At 36.0% G+C, this 19,754-nt stretch overlaps 1 protein-coding gene across 1 annotated transcript in view; it reads right to left on the bottom strand.

Annotated features, from left to right (window-relative positions):
- DIAPH1 (diaphanous related formin 1) overlaps positions 1-19,754 on the bottom strand; it is a 90,421-nt gene that overhangs the window by 60,045 nt on the left and 10,622 nt on the right. Inside the window, exons 2-3 of the mRNA XM_074212750.1 lie at positions 6,246-6,272; positions 4,773-4,928 (exon numbers count right to left, since the gene is read on the bottom strand). Coding sequence (XP_074068851.1) covers positions 4,773-4,928; positions 6,246-6,272 — 183 coding nt within the window. The remainder of the gene's footprint in view (positions 1-4,772; positions 4,929-6,245; positions 6,273-19,754) is intronic.

The raw sequence follows: 19,754 nt of genomic DNA, 5'->3' as shown, positions 1-19,754 counted from the left end.
GCAAAACATTAACTAAGTTTCTGAGTCCTTTCCAGACATGTTTTTGGTCTGGAAAAAAGGCCAAAGTTGCCCACAACTATAGTCATGGTCTTCTCTCTCTCATGGCACAGCATATACTCAGTTCTTTTATGAATCTGGAAATCATATCTTTTTTAAAAAAAGCTAATTTTAGTGCCATACCAATCAAAATTCCAAAAAATTACTTTAATAAATTAGAAAAAGTTATAAGTAAATTCATACAGAGAAATAAAAAGTCAAGAATTTCCAGGGATTAGGGGCAGCTAGGTGGCAAAGTGGATAGAGCACCAGCCCTGGAGTCAGGAGTACCTGAGTTCAAATCCGGCCTCAGACAATAATTACCTATCTGTGTGGCCTTGGGCAAGCCACTTAACCCCATTGCCTAGCAAAAACTTAAAAAAAAAAAATTCCAGGGATTTAATGAAAAAAAGTGCAAAAGAAGGGGGCTTAGCCCTACCTGATCTAAAATTATAAAGCATCAGTCATCAAAACTGTCTGGTATTGGCTAAGAAATAGAATGGTGGACCAATGGAATAGACTAGGTGCAATAGCAGGAAACAATTATAGTGATCTGCTGTTTGATAAACCCAAAGAGTCCAGGTATTAGGATAAAAACTCTCTCTTTGATAAAAACTACTGGGAAAAGTGTAAGTTAGTATGGAAGAAACTTAGATTAGACCAACACCTCACACCCTATACCAAGATAAGATCCAAATGGATACAGGATTTAGACATAAAAATCAATACCATAAGCAAATCAGAAGATCAGGGACTAGTTTATGTGTCAGATCTACGGAAAGGCAGCAGTTTATGACTTAGGAAGAGATGGAGAACATCACTAAAAACAAACCAGATGATTTCGATTACATTACATTAAAAAGCTTTTGCACAGACAAAAACCACTATAACCAAGATCAAAGGAAATGTAGTAAACTGGGAAACAATCCTTACAACTAATGTTTCTGACAAAGGACTAATTTCTAAAATATACAGAGAACTGAGTCATATTTTTTTTAAAAAAAGCCATTCCCCAATTGACAAATGGTCAAATGATATGCAAAGGCAATTTAAAGATGAGACCAAAGCAATCCATAGTCATATCAAAATTTTCTCTAAATCATTACTTATTAGAGAAATGCAAATTAAAGCATCTCTGAGTTACCACCTCACACCTCTCAGACTGGCCAATATGACCAGAGAGGATAATGATCATTGTTGGAAGGGTTGTGGGAAATCTGGGACACTATTACATTGTTGGTAGAGCTGTGAACTCATCCAACCTTTCTGGAGAGAAATTTGGAACTATGCCCAAAGGGCAACAAAAATGTGCATACCTTTTGATCCAGCAATACCACTACTGAGTCTATACTGAAGAGATCATGAAAAAGGGTAAAAACATCACTTAGACAAAAATATTCATAGCAGCCTTGTTTGTGGTGGCAAAGAATTGGAAATTAAGTAAGCGTCCCTCAACTGGGGAATGGCTTAGCAAACTGTGGTATATGTATGTCATGGAACACTATTGTTCTATTAGAAACCAGGAGGGATGGGAATTCAGGGAAGCCTGGAGGGATCTGCATGAACTGATGCGAGTGAGATGAGCAGAACCAGAAAAACACTGTAAGCCCTAACAGCAACATGAGGGTGATGAGCAACCTTGATGGACTCACTCATTCCATTAGTGCAACAATCAGGGATAATTTAGGGCTCTCTGAAATGGAGAATACCATCTGTATCCAAAGAAACAACTGTGGAGTTTGAACAAAGACTAAGGACTATTACCTTAAATTTAGGAAAAAAACCCAACTGATCTTGCTATCTCTTATACTTTATGTTTCTTCCTCATGGATATGATTTCTCTCTCATCACACTCAATTTGGCTCAATGTATACCATGGAAACAATGTAAAGACTGACAAATTGCCTTCTGTGGGGGGGGTGGGGGGAGGGAAGTAAGATTAGGGGAAAAATTGTAAAACTCAAAACAAATAAAATCTTTAATAAAAAAATCCAAAAAAAGAATAAAAAGTCATCAGCTATAATATAGCAGAAAGAAAAAAAAGCTAATTTTTATATAACTTTTTTAGTTTTGCAAAGCATTTAAAAAGACTGTAAAAATGTTATCTTATTTGGTCCTCACAAGAATTCTGTGAAGGAAGTGCCACTATTCATCCCCATTTTAGAGATGATGAAGCTGAGACTCTGATAAAGTTTAAGTGCAATGTCCAGGGTCACACAACTTGAAAATTTCTATCTCAAGATTCTATCTCAAGTCTCCCTGACTTCAAGCCCAATGATCTAGACCACTAGACCAGTTAGCAGTCTCTAGAAAATCACTTCTGATACAGGAGAATTTCAGAAATAAGTGACTCCTACACAAAACATGGTAAGTGAAACCTGCAAAGCTGATCTGCTCTCTCTGAACAGTAATAAGAATGACATGTTAGTATACCCGAAGTAAGTCAAAGGTTTTATAAACACAAAATATTTTTATCAGCAGTCTTTTGTACTACCAAAGACCTGGAAACAGAGGAGATGTCCATCAACTGGACAGCAGTACCATTCATGTGGTACATGGATGTAATGATGTTATTACTTCACTAAGGAACAATGAATATGAAGAATATAGAAAAGCAAATACTTTTATGAAATTAATAAAAAGTGGAAATATGGAAAATATGGAAATATGGAAAACAGCATAAAACAGTATAAATAATGACTATAACAATGTAAAGAAAAAGAAAGAACAAGAATTAAAAAACCAAAACTGAAGACATAAGAAAATTCACTTTTCTCCCTTGTTTTCAGGGGGGGAATATGAATTTGTGATATTGCACATACTAACATCAGACACAGCACTTGATGAGACCTATTGATAGAGATCAACACTGGCTCTAGACAGCTGAGTTGTACCCACTTAGGATCATTCTTTTTTCTTTTTTTGGCAAGGCAGTGGGGTTAAGTGGCTTGCCCAAGGCCACATGGCTAGGTAATTATTAAGTGTCTGAGGCCAGATTTGAAGTCAAGTATTCCTGACTTCAGGCCAGTGCTCTATCCACTGAGCCACCTAGACATCCCTAGGATCATTCTTAAAGAAAATGTCAATAATGACAAAAAAGAAAAGTTCTCACCTCCACAGTATTTGAAGATTTATAAAATACTTTCCTTAGAACCCATAAATACAAAAATATTTACAGCAGCATTTTTTGGTGTTGCAAAGAATTGGAAATTAAAGGGGTGGCCCTTGGTTGGGAAATGGCTAAGAAAATTGTGACATAAGTGTAATAAAACATTATTACATTTTTTAAAATGATAAAAGGAAAGAATTAAAAGAAATCAGGGAAATCTATAAGAACTAATGCATAGGAAAATGAGCAGAATGGAGAATGGAATTTGTACAACATTGTAAAGAAAAAAGCACTGAAAAACTCAACTCTTACAAATGCAATAACCAACCAAAATCTGAAAAGGACATATAATTAAGCATGCTACCCACCTCCTGACAGAGAGGTTAATAGACTTGAAGTGAAGAATGAGATATGTATATATTTTCAGCCATTGCTAGGTGTAGATCTGCTTTTATCTAACCAGGCTCATTTTTCAATAAGGGAAGGTTTGTTGATGTTTTAATTGGGGGAGAAAGGTGATAAGGTGGCCAATAAAAAATAAAAAGAGGGTCTTTGAAATTTTTTCTTTAAAATGCACAGAAGAAAACCAAAGGAAGTTTAAACAAGACAGTCTTGAAATTAACTTGCTGAACTTATTCTATACTTTTTAAAAACTTCTATTATATACCATCTGTATCCAGAGAAAGAATTGTGGAGCTTGAACAAAGACCAAAGGCTATTTATTAACTTCAATTCAGGAAAAAAAAAAACCATTATCTTATTATATAATTTTGCTATCTCTTATACTTTATTTTTCTTCCTTAAGGATATGATTTCTTTTGGGGGAGGCTAAGTGGCACAGTGGATAGAGCACTGGCCCTGGAGTCAGGAGTACATGAGTTCAACTCCAGCCTCAGACATTTAGTAATTACCTAGCCGTGTGGCCTTGAACAAGCAATTTAACCCCACTGCCTAACAAAACTTTAAAAAAAAAAAAGAAAGGAAAAAAAAGAAAGGATATGATTTCTCTCTCATCACATTCAACTGAGATCAGTGTATACCATGAAAACAATGTAAAGACTAGGGGGAGAGGGAAGCAAGAATGGGAGAAAAAATTATAAAACTCAAAATAAAATCTTTCTAAAAAAATAAATAAAAATAAAAATTTCTACTATATAAAACCTACCAGCTGTTGCTAGTCCCAATTTGCAAAGCATGTCTAATGATTCTGATATAAACTGAAGAGTCACTCTGAGTTTTCTTACCAAATTCACTTTTAACTCTGTGACTTTGGGCAAATTACACTTCTCTGTACCTCATTTTCTTGTTTACGAATGCTTCAAGCCCTCCTCTCCCAAGCAGATGATCTTAAAGAATAGCTCTTTCCATCATTAGAATCTGAATATTTTCTCCATGCATACCTGGCAGCTGACCTGGGCACTCAGAAATTGGGCAACAGTTTAAGTGCTACAAAGCTGTTAACTCACAGTAGTAGGCTAGTCCATGTAAATTCTAGTGTTCTAGTTTTCAGTTAAACCTAACATTCTTAAAATGGAGCAGGAAAGGCTCACTGAGAAAGTACTATAAGTACTATGCCCGACAATACATTTTCAGGGATAAGTAATTTGTCTAAAGGTTATGAACTTACCAGCATCTGTTCAAAAAGGCCCAATACTTGCTCATCTGAGATGTCCTGAAGCGATTGTGCAGAAGGATCTTCACCATAGGATGCAGATGAATTTCTATGAGCAGAATTGGGCTTTTCTTTTTCTTTCTTTATTCTCATGCTGGTAAATCTCTCCAGCTGAAAAAGAAAAAGAATCCAGCTTAACCTCTACACTAAAAACCACATTATTAGCCAATCATCTAAGGCCTTATGCACCCATGGCTCTGAGGGGCTGGTGACAGGAGCCTTCAATCTAGTTCCAGGATTTTTCTAGTATGAAATAGTTCTAACCATTATGGTAAACTAACCCACCATTGCCTATTTTCTCCAAAGCAGAGGGCACTAAAGAGCCTTAAACAACTCTTTAAAGTAAAATGAATACTTTACCTTTTACCAAATTCTCTAACTTCAAATATTCTAATCTCTCTGCACTATTATTATATATTGTTTCCCTCAAGCACCAGCAAGAGGGGCAACCAAACCCTTGCAGAAGTTCTTTGCCAAATCCAAAACAATTCAGGACCACAGCCTTTAACTAAAAGGACAAAGGAGGCAGCAACTGACAAAAAAATTTGCTTGGTCAGCCCTGGAGTCAAGAGTACCTGAGTTCAAATCCGACCTCAGACACTTAATAATTACCTAGCTTTGTGGACTTGGGCAAGCCACTTAACCCCATCTGCCTTGCAAAAAAAAAAAAATTTGCTTGGTACTTTGCGAAATATTCTTGAATACTCTTTTGAATATTAGAATATCCAGTCCCTTCTAGTATAAAACATCTGAGCAAATTCCTTGGAGAACAGGAATGTCATTTACTATATAGCCCACAGTACCTAGCAAAAAGTGCTATATAAGTAGTAGGAACTCAATAGGGAGTTTTCAAATGAATATCAACCTTCTCTGTTGGTTGGATGTCCTACAAATACTAATATGAACTTCAGCCTGAATACCTTTTCTTGGATGCACATGTACTATCTTCATTTGTATTCCAGAGTTAACTGGAATCTTACCTTCAAGTATTCATGGACCATTCCTGGCAGAGGAAAATTATATTATGTTCACTAGCAAGTCCCAAGCACAAGTGCCAAAAGAATCACCAATAACCTGCAATTTCTCCTCATGCAACTGTTAATTGTATATATTTGCAAATATATTTAAGACTTTAAACTGGTTAATACTTTATTAAATAAGCAGACAGTTCAGAGTTTAAGGATGCCATTTTAATCTTGGAAGGTGATGAAATTTATGGGCACCATATATGCCAAAGAAAGTACACATGCAATTATAAGGTCAATCATAGCAGAGATTAGGAAAAAATTTATGGATAAGCTTGAGAAAAGATGTCAGTCACACCATAGTGGGAAGCATATGTTCATGGAAACATGATCTAAAAACTGGTAATCATCACAGAATAGGAAATGAAGTAAGAAAACTACATGCAGAATAAAATCACCTTACCTCATCTGCCATGAGCCGCTTCAAAGTCTATGAAACAGAAAAAAGGAGGAAAAAGAGGGAGACAGTTTAGTGAAATGTGAGAAAATGCTCTAAGCACAAGATGAGTTAGGAAAAGAGAAGAGAAAACAATGACAAAGGAGCTATTTTAATATAGCCCTACATCCCCATCAGATTACAAAAAAGAAACTGCCAAACTATACACCTTGAGTGGCTTAAGAGTTAGGGAGGGAATGGAGGATAGAGAGAAAATTTTAAGGAGGGATGCTATGTATTTTTCAGTAAAGAAGCAAAGAGTATAGTTGATCTCCTACAGATCCTCTTTTTCCTCATTTAACCTTAAACCCAACTCCTCTTTTTGTAGTAATATATTGAGTAGATGCCCCTTGAAGCACTATTCTTACAGATAACCTTCTCCCCCTAAAGCAGTACTACCCCTCCAAGGAAAGGGAAAACTAGCTTCCTTGCAGGTGAAGTATAACAAAGGGAACCAATAACAAACCTATGCTCACCATGATTGCCATACCCTATCTTAATTGTGTCATTCTTTTCCAGGATCTGATCCAAAGGAGGTTTCTGAAACCTCACTAACAAGTACTGCATCATGATGTTTTTATTTTTCACCTCATTTTCCTGAATTAGTAAAAGATGAGAGTTTAAAATTTGCTCTGCAAGGAAAAACTAGGTTCTCAAGCAAAGTATCTAGATTGTCTTAGTTTGAAATTACTTACTGTACACTAGAATAGAAAGATGAATTCTGCAAAGGACCTGGGTTCAAATCCTGCCTCTAATGCTTCCAAACTCTGTAAATTTGGGGCAAGGCTTAATTTCCCTGGACTCCAGTCCCCTCATCTTAATATGGAAGGATTAGTTTAGATGACTTCTAAAGTTCCTTCTTGCTCTAGATCTATGATTCTATCCAGAGAACTTTGTTCAATGCCTCTGGATTTTGTGTGGGATTGCCCACCTAGGAAACACCATTTAAGGAACTTGCTAACAATTCCCTATTAGCAACCACAAAGCAAGTGAGGTAAACACAACTATTAGTTGTGTACCTGCAGTAGGAAGAATATGATTAGTTTCAGCAATCAATGAAAAGCTACTTTTGAAGAAAGAACTCAAAGTCCACTGCCAGAACAGATAGCTAAACTGGCTGTAATCCATACCATAGGTTGGGCTAGGTGATGCAGCAGATAGAATTCTGGGTCTAGAATCAGGAAGACTCTTCATGAGTTCAAACTTATTGTGTGACCCTGAGCAAAGAAATGGAAAGGGCAAACTACCCCAATGTCTTTAGAAAGCCCTAAATGAAGTCACAAAGACTCAGGCACAAAAAAAAAATAACACTATGTTTCCCTGATTGAGAGAATTCCTATGTAGAAAAATTATTCATAGCCATAACTTAAGAAAAGGGAAAGGAAGCTAAAGAAAAAGAGAAACATTTATCTGTCACTAAATTCTGTCATTTCTTTCTCTGAAATGACTTTCGGATTCATCTTTTCTTTTCCATTCCCACTGCTACTATCTGACTTCTGCTCTCCACATTACTTGGAGTAAAACATTCCAAGTAGTTTGGCTTCCTTATATTTATATTCCTTATATTTATTGAAAATATCAAATCTAAAATCCTGACTTTTCTCCAGAATTTTTCTTCTCTAGCACTTCATTTTTTCCCTGCTATTTCTCTCTCTCTCTCTCTCTCTCTCTCTCTCTCTCTCTCTCTCTCTCTCTCTCTCTTTAGGTTTTTACAAGGCAAATGGGGTTAAGTGGCTTGCCCAAGGCCACACGGCTAGGTAATTATTAAGTGTCTGAGACCGGATTTGAACCCAGGTACTCCTGACTCCAAGGCCGGTGCTTTATCCACTATGCCACCTAGCCACTCCCCCCACTATTTCTTAATGTACATTTTGGACATTTGAATACATCTCTCCTGTGATTACCTAAATCTAATTTCTCATCCAAGGCCTAATTCAAATCCCTCCCTTATTTGTTCTGAAACTACTAGCCAATTCTAAGTTTTCTTTTCTCTACTTAATATTCAAAAATGAAGTTTAACACTTAATTGTTCTCTAATCCTTAAATTCCTAATAGCCTGTTTCCTCATTGCAAAATGAGGTTGTACTACAGAATCTCTGAGGTCCCTAACAGCTCTAAAGGCAATGGTTTTCTATGCTAGTTCTGCCCTCTCAGATAGACTGTAAATGCATTAAGGGCAGGAAAAAGTATCTTAAGCCTGTTTTCTATTTCCCACAAGTACCTAAAGTTGCTAGATAGTGAAAGAAACCTAGAATCATAAAATACTTTTAAGCTAAAAGGGAACAACAAAAGCATTTTTGTAGTTAAAAGATTCTGTACTTAAAATATTGTTAAATTTTATTTAGGTCTCTGTATTCTTAATTTAGTGTCATCTCCATTACTTAGGAATTCTCAGGAATTCTTGCCTCTGGGTTTATAACACACAAATATCTTCTCCAAAATCGTAAGTCTTCTGTTTTCACTAGTTTTAAATGAAATAAATTTTTGGTAGCAATTAATATGCTTTCTAATCACTTATGACACAGGTCAAAATACACACACACACACACACACACACACACACACACCCCATTTTGTTAATAAATGAAAGGTTGCTTACATGTGTCATAATCCTGGCATTCCAGCAGAGGGCAGAGACAAACAGCAAACAAAACAGATAAAATCACATTTTCAAGAATTTGACAGAATACCAACACAATTGGTCAGAATTTGAATAGAACCCAACAGAGTAAAGGAGTATTGTTTATTTAGAAAGTTTAAAAGCTTCCAAATTAAAAGCTTCAAAGCACATGGTATTTTCAAATAGTTTCTTTAAGGGGTTTTTTGTATATATTAATGTCTTTTTTCCCCCATAGGTTCCCTAGAATATTGAAACATGGAAGGATAGTAGATAGTAGACTAGGAAGGTAAATGCAGCTATATTTGTATTCTTAACCCAGTATTTGTTTATAATGTCCTCCCATCTCTTACTCCCAGCTCTATCTCTTGGTGGTACTGTGGATAGAGTCAGGAAGACAAGAATTCAAATTTGGCCTCAAACACTTGACACTAATTAACTGTGTGACCCTGGGCAAGTCATTTAACCCTTGATTGCCTCACATCCAGGGCATCTCCAGTCATCCTGATCCATATCTGGCCATTGGATCCAGATGGCTCTGGAGGAGAAGATTGGTATCTTAGCACAGCGCCCCCTCACTCACATCAATTCATGTGCTTGTCATGGTCTTTAAGAATGAAGAACAAACATTATCATCAGGAGTTCATCTCATTGTTTCTGAGAAAAACAGAGACCATTGGTCTAAGCTTCCTCTGTTCAGTATCCAAAAAGTTCTCTGCAACATCACTTATTCTCTCCTCCTTAGTTCCAGTTTCTAATGAATAGGTGATCTTAATTTCATCCCTTTCATCCAACAGTTTATTGCTCTCTCAATCATGCCATCTCAAAGCATTCTCAATCTCTCCCTATCTACTGGTTCCCTTCCTGTCATCTATAAATATGCCTAAATTTCCCTCTTCAAAACAATATAAAACAATTCCTTCTTGACTCATCTCCTTAAAAATATTATCCTATAACTCTCCTGCTTTTCAAACTCCTAGAAAAAGTCATCTATAAATATTGCCTCCACTTCATTTCCTCTCATTCATTTCTCAATTCCTTACAATGTGGAAACTGTTCTTTCCAAAATTACCAATAATCTCTTAATTGTTCATTTTGTCAGTCCAGTCTTTTTTCATTTCTCATCCATGAGACTGTAAGATCCTCTGATAGATTGTGAGCACCTTGAGGGCAGAAACTGTCTTTTGGTCCTTCTGTATATTCAGAAGTTAACCATGTCTCAAACATGGTAGGTACTCAAGAAACGTTAATTAAATATTTACTGATTCATCCTTGATCCTTTCTGCAGCTCTGACATTTCTCTGTCTCTCCTGCCTATCTTGGACATCCTCGGTCTCCTTTAGTGGATTATAAGATATAAATTCCTCTATTTGATATCTAATATCCTTTACAATCTGACTCCAGTCTACTTCCTCAGGTTTACTACACATTTCTCCCCTTAGGAACTCTTGGTAAGAGCTTAATTGATCTACTTGCTGTTCCCGTTCTATAACCCATCCATATCCTTTAACTTTGAATAGCCCCCACAGCTCAGTCCTGGATTCTCTTCTTTCTCTAAATATCTTCGCTTAGTGATTTCAGCAGTTTCAATGGATTTTATGAGCTCTAGGTTAAAGATTCCTAAGTCTACAGATTTTGCTTTAATCTCTCTTCTGACCTGCCTTCCTGCTTCTCCAACTGTTTATTGGACATTTCAAACGAATCATCAAATAAGAATTTCAAATTCAATGTATTCAAAATAGAATTTCTTATCTTATCCCTTTTCCCCTTACAAACTTCTCTTCCTAATTTTCTTCTATCTGCTGAGGGGCACTACCATCCTTCCAGCCATTCAAATTCGTAGGGGCGGCTAGGTGGCGCAGTGGATAGAGCACCAGCCTTGGAGTCAGGAGTACCTGAGTTCAAATCCAACCTCAGACACTTAATAATGGCCTAGCTATGTGGCCGTGGGCAAGCCACTTAACCCCAATTGCCTTGCAAAAAAAAAAATTCCTGTATCATTCTAAACTCTTCATTTTCCTTCCACCCTCATATCAAAACAATTCTTGTCTCTTATACTTCCATATGTCTTAACAAACATTTACTTCACCCTACTTGCCTCTACTTTAATTCTGGTCCTGATCACTTCTGCTTGAACTGCTTCAAGAGCCTTTTAATTGTGCTAACTTATGTCTCTCTCCTCCCAAAATTTAATCCAGGTAACCATTAAATTAATGTTCCTAAATCACAAATCATTCCCCCACTCCAGTAATTCCCTAATGTCTCTGAGAGAAGATATAAATTCCTCTATTTGACATCTAATATCCTTTACAATCTGACTCCAGTCTACTTCTTCAGGTTTACTACACATTTCTCCCCTTAGGAACTCTTGGTAAGAGCTGAAATGATCTGCTGTTCCCCTTCTATAACCCATCCTCCATACCTTTCTCTGGTTACCCCCACAGCCTGAAACAAAATTCTTCTTCACTCACACCTTTCCAAATCTCTAATTCATTTCAACTGTCAATTCCTGTAAGAGGTCTTTCCTGTTCTCTCCAGTTGTTAGTGTCTCCCCCTCCCACCAAAACAATCATTTATATATTGTATAATTACTTGTACATGTTGTCTCTCTCTTCCCACTAACCCCCCCCCCAAAAAAAAGACAAGGATACAAACACCTTTGAGGGCAGGAATTGTCTGATTTTTTTTCTCTTTGTACCCCTAGGGCCTAGCATAGTGCCTTGAACACAGAAAGCATTTATTAATTGATGAATCTATAAATCAATATTCCTGTGCAGCTCTTCACTATCTTCAGTGACAACACCTCCCCCTTCTATATTCATCCTGACACCTTCCCTCCTTGTGCTTCCAAATCTACCTCTTATGGTCTTGATTTGGTGGTGCTGTTTTTACCTCTCTTTTTATCGCCTTTACTCTGCACCTCACTGAACTCCTGGCATACAAACATACTTCCTGAAGAAAAACACTGAACTGCAGAATCAAGCCTTTTAAAGACATCTATTTTTCAACATTTTTTAATATAAAACCTGCTGGAGCCAAAAAAACTAGGGTTATTACCTGGAATATGAAAAAAGTTTCATTTAATTGACTGGAATGTTAAAATGATATTTTTATAACCAAAATTAGTTGAAAGAGAGGTTCAAGTCTCTAAATTCAACAAATTTTATAAAAACAACACAGCATTTAGAAATGTACCAGATTTAGAGTCCACAGTATCACCCAGATGTCTGGGTACTATATTTCTGATCACTGCTATATACTGAGATCATCAGTCACCATGATAGAAAGCTATTCCTTCTCTTCAGGGTAAAGAGTAAGTCAGGATTCTGAGTCAATCACCACATGACAATTTTGCAATGCAAACTACTTTGGTGGCAAAAGAAATCTTTTGATTATAGAAAGTTCTTTTTTGAGTTTCCTTGAGAAGCAAAGATACAGGATGACATACAAAATGGGCTCCTATACGAAATCAAACAAACTGAAATAAATAACTTAAAGATGGTCTCTTTCTTCAAGAGCAGGGAGCTTCCTTATTTGCATTATATTATTAGGAATCTAATGAGAGGATGACCAAATCATGGTCAATTAAAGGTGGCTATGTACAACATATTTCATTACTGTACTTCATGAGAACAGTTAACTATGATTTACATCAAATATCTAATAAAAATCTAACATCTTATATAGGGAATTAACATAAATAAGACCAAGAAACATTCACTTGATAAGAGATAAAGTTATGAACAGTTCTCAGAAGAAACTAAATTATAAGCAATCATATTTTAAAATTGCTCCATATCATTAATAAGAGAAATACAAATTTTAAAAGCAAAAGTCAAGAGAGATATTCAATATCAGAGAGATTATTGGGAGGACAGGAATTATTACCACTGGTAGAGCTGTGAATTGGTCCAAGGCTTAGAAAAGAATTGAGAATTATGTAGGAAAAGTCACTCAATTCTTCTTGACCCAGTGATCTCATTAATGATAAATAGCTAAAGGAAATCAATGACATAAAGTTCCATATATATTACAAAATATTCTTAGCAGCATCCTTCATGATAGGAAAAAAAACCCTAAACAAATTGAGGCGTGTAAATTTTTTTTAATTTAAAATTTTTTCTAAAAATTCAAATCATTTTATTTAAAAAACATTCAATTTCTTTCCTTCCCACAACTATCCCAACTTAAAATATAGAAAAAATGTAAAACTTTTATAATAAATATGTAGTCAAGAAAAACAAAATTTCCACATTTTCTATGTCCAAAAACGCATGCACATATATGTGTGTGTGTGTGTGTGTATATATATATATATATACATATATATATATATATATATATATATATATTTTGTTTTAATCAGGAAGAAGGTAATAGAGATCATCATCAGTCCTCTAGAATCACAGTTGGTCATTTCATTGATCAGAGATCTTATGTTTTTCACAGTTGTTTAGCTTTACAATATTGTTATTGTATAAATTGTTCTCTTGGTTTGTAACAGAATGTTATGCAATGTAAAAAAAAACAAATATGAGTAATACTTGAGATTTATATCTACTAAGAAGGTCAAAATACAACATTCAATGGCCAATCTAGATTACATGGTCAATGTGTCACTTTGTTTTGCTTAACTATACTTTGTTACAAGGGAGAATTTTGTGCTAGGACAAGGGGGGGGGGTACCACAAAGTGAAAGTAATTGTCTAAAAAGCATCAATAAAACATTTTAAAAAATAAATTGTGAAATCAAGTCAACAAGAATTTTATCATTCATCTCACTATGTGCCAGGTACTGTGTGCTAAAATCCTGAGCTCACAGTCAAATAAGGGAGACAAAATACAAACAGTCATGCACAAACAAGATATATACCAGATAAAATGGAAATAACTGCAGAAGACACAAGCATTACAAGGACTAGGACAGGTATTTTATAGAAGGCAGGATTTTAACCAAGACTTGAAAGAAGTCATGGAAGCTAGGAGGAAGAGATAAGAATATTCCAAGCCTGGGGGAAAGTCAGTAAAAGTTCAGAGAGATAGTGTTTTTGGGGGGAACAGGGAGGATTGAAGACTATGGGAAGCATAAGTAGTATAAAAAGACTGGGAAAGTAAGAAGGGAGCGGCCATAAAGACTTTTTTAAAAAAGAGGATTTTATATTTGATCCTGAAGGAAAGAGGGGGCTACTAGAGTTTATTGAATAGGGGGGAGACCTGGTCAGATATTATGCCCAGTCTCCATAGGTGTTAAACGTAAAATACTCTATCTCCAAGTCTTACCTAAATATTAATTCACTATTTGTTAAGGTTGACTGGCCAACAGTAGAGTAGTACTTCAAAGCGCAAACTACATAATGTCTGGAGAAGTTGGATGCCCCAACTTGCCCAGTCTCTATAATGTTGCTGCTGGAGGAAGCAAAAAACTGCAGTACTTGTAACTTCAGATCTTCTTGTACAGCTTCTGCAATCCTTAATGCAATTCATTAACAGATTCAGCAGAAACCCTTTCCTTGACATCCATGTCTGTTTGTGGAAAACTCAATTCAGTTTTTGAAGGAAAGGCAGAACTAGAAAATGGCAACATGAACTTATTGCTAAAATTAGCAGACTGAATACCACTTTTGACTTCCCAGTAAACTTGAATTTTGATGTGAGCCTCTTTGTGTCCCTTGGTTCCTAATTTACAAATGCCAATAACACTCACCAAATACATATCTCCTAGAATTGCTGAGGGTGTAAGGAAAGTGGACTGGAGGGTCTGGTAATATAACATCCTGTGAAAAGAAGTTGTGTTAACTCCAAAGATTCTGGGTAAAACATACCTGTGTTGCTTCATTTAATTAGTTGATAAGAATATGATGCTAAAAGTAAGATCATGGTTTTGGTTTTGCAAGGCAAAGACTTGCCTAAGATCACACAACTGTTAAACATCTGAGGTCCTATTTGAACTCAGGTCCTCCTGACACCTAGCTGCCCCAATGGTTGTAGGTTTCACACACACACAAAAAAAATTGTTAAAATTATTACATCCCCACAGACTACATACCTAATCCTGACTGATAGTAACAAAATCATAGAATTACAGAGTTAGAAGACATCTCTGAAGCCATCAACATTTCCAAACTATATAGCAAAGTAACAAAAGAGCAATTCGACTACTTCTTAAAGACCTCTAAAAGAAAACCCACCATCTTCTAATGCAGCTCATTCTACTCAAACACAACTAAGTTTTAGAAAGTAAGTTTATCTCTGCAATTTTCATCCATTGTTACTGGTTCTGCCTTGAAGTCCTATAGAATGAATCTAATCTCTCTTCAATATGACAGCCATTCAAATACTTGTTATAACATCTATAAATACCAATCACTACTCACACTGAGGACTACAAGACTCAACAAAAACCCACCTAAACAAAAAGCACAAATCAGCTCTATATATCCAGAGATAGCATACTCATTCATATAACTTGAGCAAACTGAAGAATCCTCTTAGATCAACACTTCACACCCCATACCAAGATAAGATCAAAATGGATATAGGATTTAGACATAAAAAACAGTATCAGGGGGCGGCTAGGTGACACAATGGATAGAGCACCGGCCATGGAGTCAGGACTACCTGAGTTCAAATCCAGTCTCAGACACTTAATAATTACCTAGCTCTGTGGCCTTGGGCAAGCCACTTAACCCCATTGCCTTGCAAAAACTTAAAAAAAAAATCATGATCAAACTAGAGATCAAAGAATAGTTTTAACTGTCAGATCTATGGAAAGGGGTGCAGTTTATGACCAATGAAGAGATGGAGAACATCATTAAAAACAAACTAAATAATTATGATTACATTAATTTAAAAAGCTTTTGCACAGACAAAACCACTGTAACCAAGATCAAAAGAAATGTAAATTGGAAAAGTTTTTACAACTAGTATTTCTGACAAAGGACTCATTTTTAAAATATACAGAGAACAGAGTCAAATTTTTAAAAAAAATAAGCCATTCCCCAATTGACAAATAGTGAAAGGATATGCAAAGGCAATTTACAGATGAGGAAATCAAAGAAATCCATAGTCACATGAAAAATTGCTCTAAATCACTACTTATTAGAGAAATGAAAATTAAAGCACCTCTGAGGTACCACTTCACACCTCTCAGACTGGCCAATATAACCAAAAAGGACAATGATCAATGTTGGAAGGGATGTGGGAAATCTGGGACACTAATACATTGTTGGTGGAGCTGTGAACTCATCCAACCTTTCTAGAGAGCAATTTGGAATTATACCCAAAGGGCAACAAAAATGTGCATACCCTCTGATCCACTAATACCACTACTAGGTTGATACCCTGAAGAGATCATGAAAAAGGGTAAAAATATCACTTGTACAAAACTGTTCATAGCAGCTCTGTTTGTGGTAGCAAAGAATTAGAAATTGAGTGAATGTCCATCAATTGGGGAATGGCTGAACAAATTATGTTATGTGTATGTGATGGAACACTATTGTTGTATTAGAAACCAGGAGGGATGGGGATGAAGCTTGGAAGGATTTTCATGAACTGATGCTGAGTGAGCAGAACCAGAAGAACATTGTACACCCCAGTAGTAACATGGGAATGATGGTAAACCTTAATGGACCTGCTTACTCCCTTAGTGCAACAAACCACAATTTTGAGGTATCTGCAATGGAGAATACCATCCGGAAGCAGAGAAAAATTGTGAAGTTTAGATTTTTTTTTCAAGGCAATGGGGTTAAGTGGCTTGCCCAAGGCCACACGGCTAGGTAATTATTAAGTGTCTGAGGTCGGATTTGAACCCAGGTACTCCTGACTCCAAGGCCGGTACTCTATCCACTGCGCCACCTAGCCACCCTAATTGTGAAGTTTAAACAAAGACCAAAGACTATTACCTTTAATTTTTTAAAATAGTTATCTTATTATGTAATTTTGCTATCTTATACTTCTTTGCATCCAGTTAAAAAAAAATAACTCTGCCACCTGAATCTTTAGAAATAAACTCCCTTCCTATGAATGAATAGCAAGGAGAAGAAGGAAACAAGTGAGTTTCAACTTCAGTCCACACAAAGGGCAATATTCAATTATGGGACAGCATAAAGTTGAGGAAGATAATTACCTCTTTAGGAAACAATAAACCTCCAGGAAGAGTTTAGCCCACACTAAGTTAAGATAGGAAATGAATAGGGGCGGTTAGGTGGCGCAGTGGATAAAGCACCGGCCCTGGAGTCAGGAGTACCTGGGTTCAAATCTGGTCTCAGACACTTAATAATAATTACCTAGCCGTGTGTCCTTGGGCAAGCCACTTAACCCCATTTGCCTTGCCAAAAATCTAAAAAAAAAAAAAAAAAAAAGATAGGAAATGAATACCACTTGCAGGCAATAACTATTTCTACTCCTTACTTACAGAATCAGTCAGGGATGATTAAGTTCATAAGTCCTACATCCAAGAAAGAGTCCTCAGTTTATCTTTTCCATTTTTTAACTCTTGCTACAGTATTAATACTTAATTCCTGGTATGAGATATGCAACAGGTTTTTAACTCAATTGCCCCATTCTCCCTTCTGGATGGAGATAGGTAATCCATCTGCTTTTCAGTTTCATAACATTTATTTAGTACTACTCCACTCCATAATATTGGTGTAAAAAAGAAATAGCTATAAAATGTTTCATAATGCCAACATCACCACAGTACCATGCATGTACAATAATGAAATTCAATGGGTTAATCTCAGTGCTTCAGTACCTTCATGCTATAAATGAGGCAAAAGCTAACTATAAATACAAAAAGTAAAATTTTTACTTTCAATAAAAGGAAAAAGACATAAAGATCAGGAGAAAAAATCCAGTTATAACAACAGCTATTTGTCAGTGGTAACAATCTAACCAGGAGTGATATATTCAGTTCAGTTATATATTCAGGTATAAGAGCAACAAAGAGTTTGCAAAATGGAATACATAGGGTTGAAAAAACTTAAATGTTCACTTTAAGGAAGTAAAATTAAAGAAGAGAAAAGTCCAAGTGCCAAACCCAGAAGTAGAGATAGCAACTGCCTTGTCACAAGGGAGTATGACCACTAAGAAGGGTCAGTCCCTGACTGGTGGGCTGCACACTTTTCCAAAGTTATTTCCTCTACATATATAGATCAATGTAGGTTTTCATATATACATGTCAAAGAATGTTTTCTTTTTCAACAAACATTTATTAAGTGTCAATCATGTGCAAAGTCCTGGGCTTTGTACAGTGTAAAAGTTAGGTTGAGATTAACTGTCCAGACCCCTACTCCTTAAAATGACCAAAAGAAAAAGGTTCTCTTACTATATCCCTACATCTACATTCTAGAACCAAAAGTTTTCCTTTAAAATGTCCCAGGAAATTTTAACAATCTTCAGGAAATATCTGGTAACTAGATTAAAACAGGAATGTTATGAAAAGATTATTAAATATCCTGGTCTCTGCTTGAAGATACTTGTAAATCCAAAGTTGCAAGGGAATAATTTTCCCCAAATCTGTTTGAAAATAATGCTTTGCATGCAGTGTTTGCCTATATACCTCAAAAAAAGAAAGACCCTACTAGGAGAAAAAGATCCTTATCTTTTCACCAAAAAAATTGGAAATACAGTGGGTATCCATATATTAGATGAAAACTAAATAAATTGTGGCATATTGATCACAAAATATCCTTTCACCACATGGGAAAAAACAAGAATGTGAATTCAGGGAAGTATGAAAAGATATGTATGAAATAAGAATAAAATAAGAAGAATCAAAAGAACCATATACCATTATTTCAGTAATATAAATGACAAAACGACCAAAAGGCAGGAAAATTGACTAATTTTTTTTAGGGTTTGTTTTCTTTTGCAAGGCAATTAGGGTTAAGTGACTTGCCTAAGGCCACACAGCTAGGTAATTATTAAGTGTCTAAGGCCACATTTGAACTCAGGTACTCCTAACTTCAGGGCCAGTGCTCTATCCACTGAGCCACCTAGCCACCCCCATGACTAATTTTTAATAACTAATTATCTTTGGTGAACAAATGATGAAACATACCTGCTTCCTCTTGGGAGAGAAGTGTGGGACTAACTACAAATGTAGAATGTTGCATATTTTTACTTAAGTACCATAGAAAAGATCCAATGGAAAGGACTATATCAAAAAATAACTGATATAAAAACCAAAAGTAGTGGTTAAATGAATTTGAGTTTAACCTTGAATAAATTATATTCTTCCTTTTGTGATTAACAGAGAGAAAACCCATTTTAAATTTCAGAATATAAAAAAATCTGTCTTAGCAGGCTGGCCCAAAATATCCTAAATCTGATAAAAACCCAAGAAGTTTCTGGGATGCAAAGGACAAAGTAACTTTTTGCCTTTTCTTTGCCTGTAGTTTCAGGACCAGGACCCCAGATAGCTGATAGCACAGAAGAAGTACACTCAGGTTTCACTATTTCAGCATAAGGAACAGGTGGGAACTAGGCTGGGAACATTTCATTCCTACTTCAGGTCCACCAGACCTGTACACAGAACCTTGTACCACAACATATTCAGGGGTTAGGAAAACAAGTTGTCAGTGTAGAAGAAGCTCATTCAGAAAGCATTTTGCTATCAAGTATCACAAGGTTATTTCCCTCCCACTTCTTTTACTAGCAAAAGTGGAGGGGAACAGCCTGTAAATATATTCTGACATCATGTAAAAAAATAAACAGAGGGCAAAGTTCTCCCCTCCAGATTCTTTAGGAGTCATGACCTATTCAAGTCTGTAGGGGGAAAAAAAACCATGGCTAATTCAAGTTGGGAGAAGGTTCCATGTGAATAGTGCCTAAGTTCCAACTACCTCATCCATTCCATA

The sequence above is a fragment of the Macrotis lagotis genome, chromosome 1 (genome assembly GCF_037893015.1).
Source record: "Macrotis lagotis isolate mMagLag1 chromosome 1, bilby.v1.9.chrom.fasta, whole genome shotgun sequence".
In the NCBI taxonomy this organism is placed as follows: domain Eukaryota; kingdom Metazoa; phylum Chordata; class Mammalia; order Peramelemorphia; family Peramelidae; genus Macrotis; species Macrotis lagotis.
The sequence above is the reverse complement of the archived record's forward strand: the minus strand, read 5'-3'. Positions and strand labels throughout refer to the sequence as shown.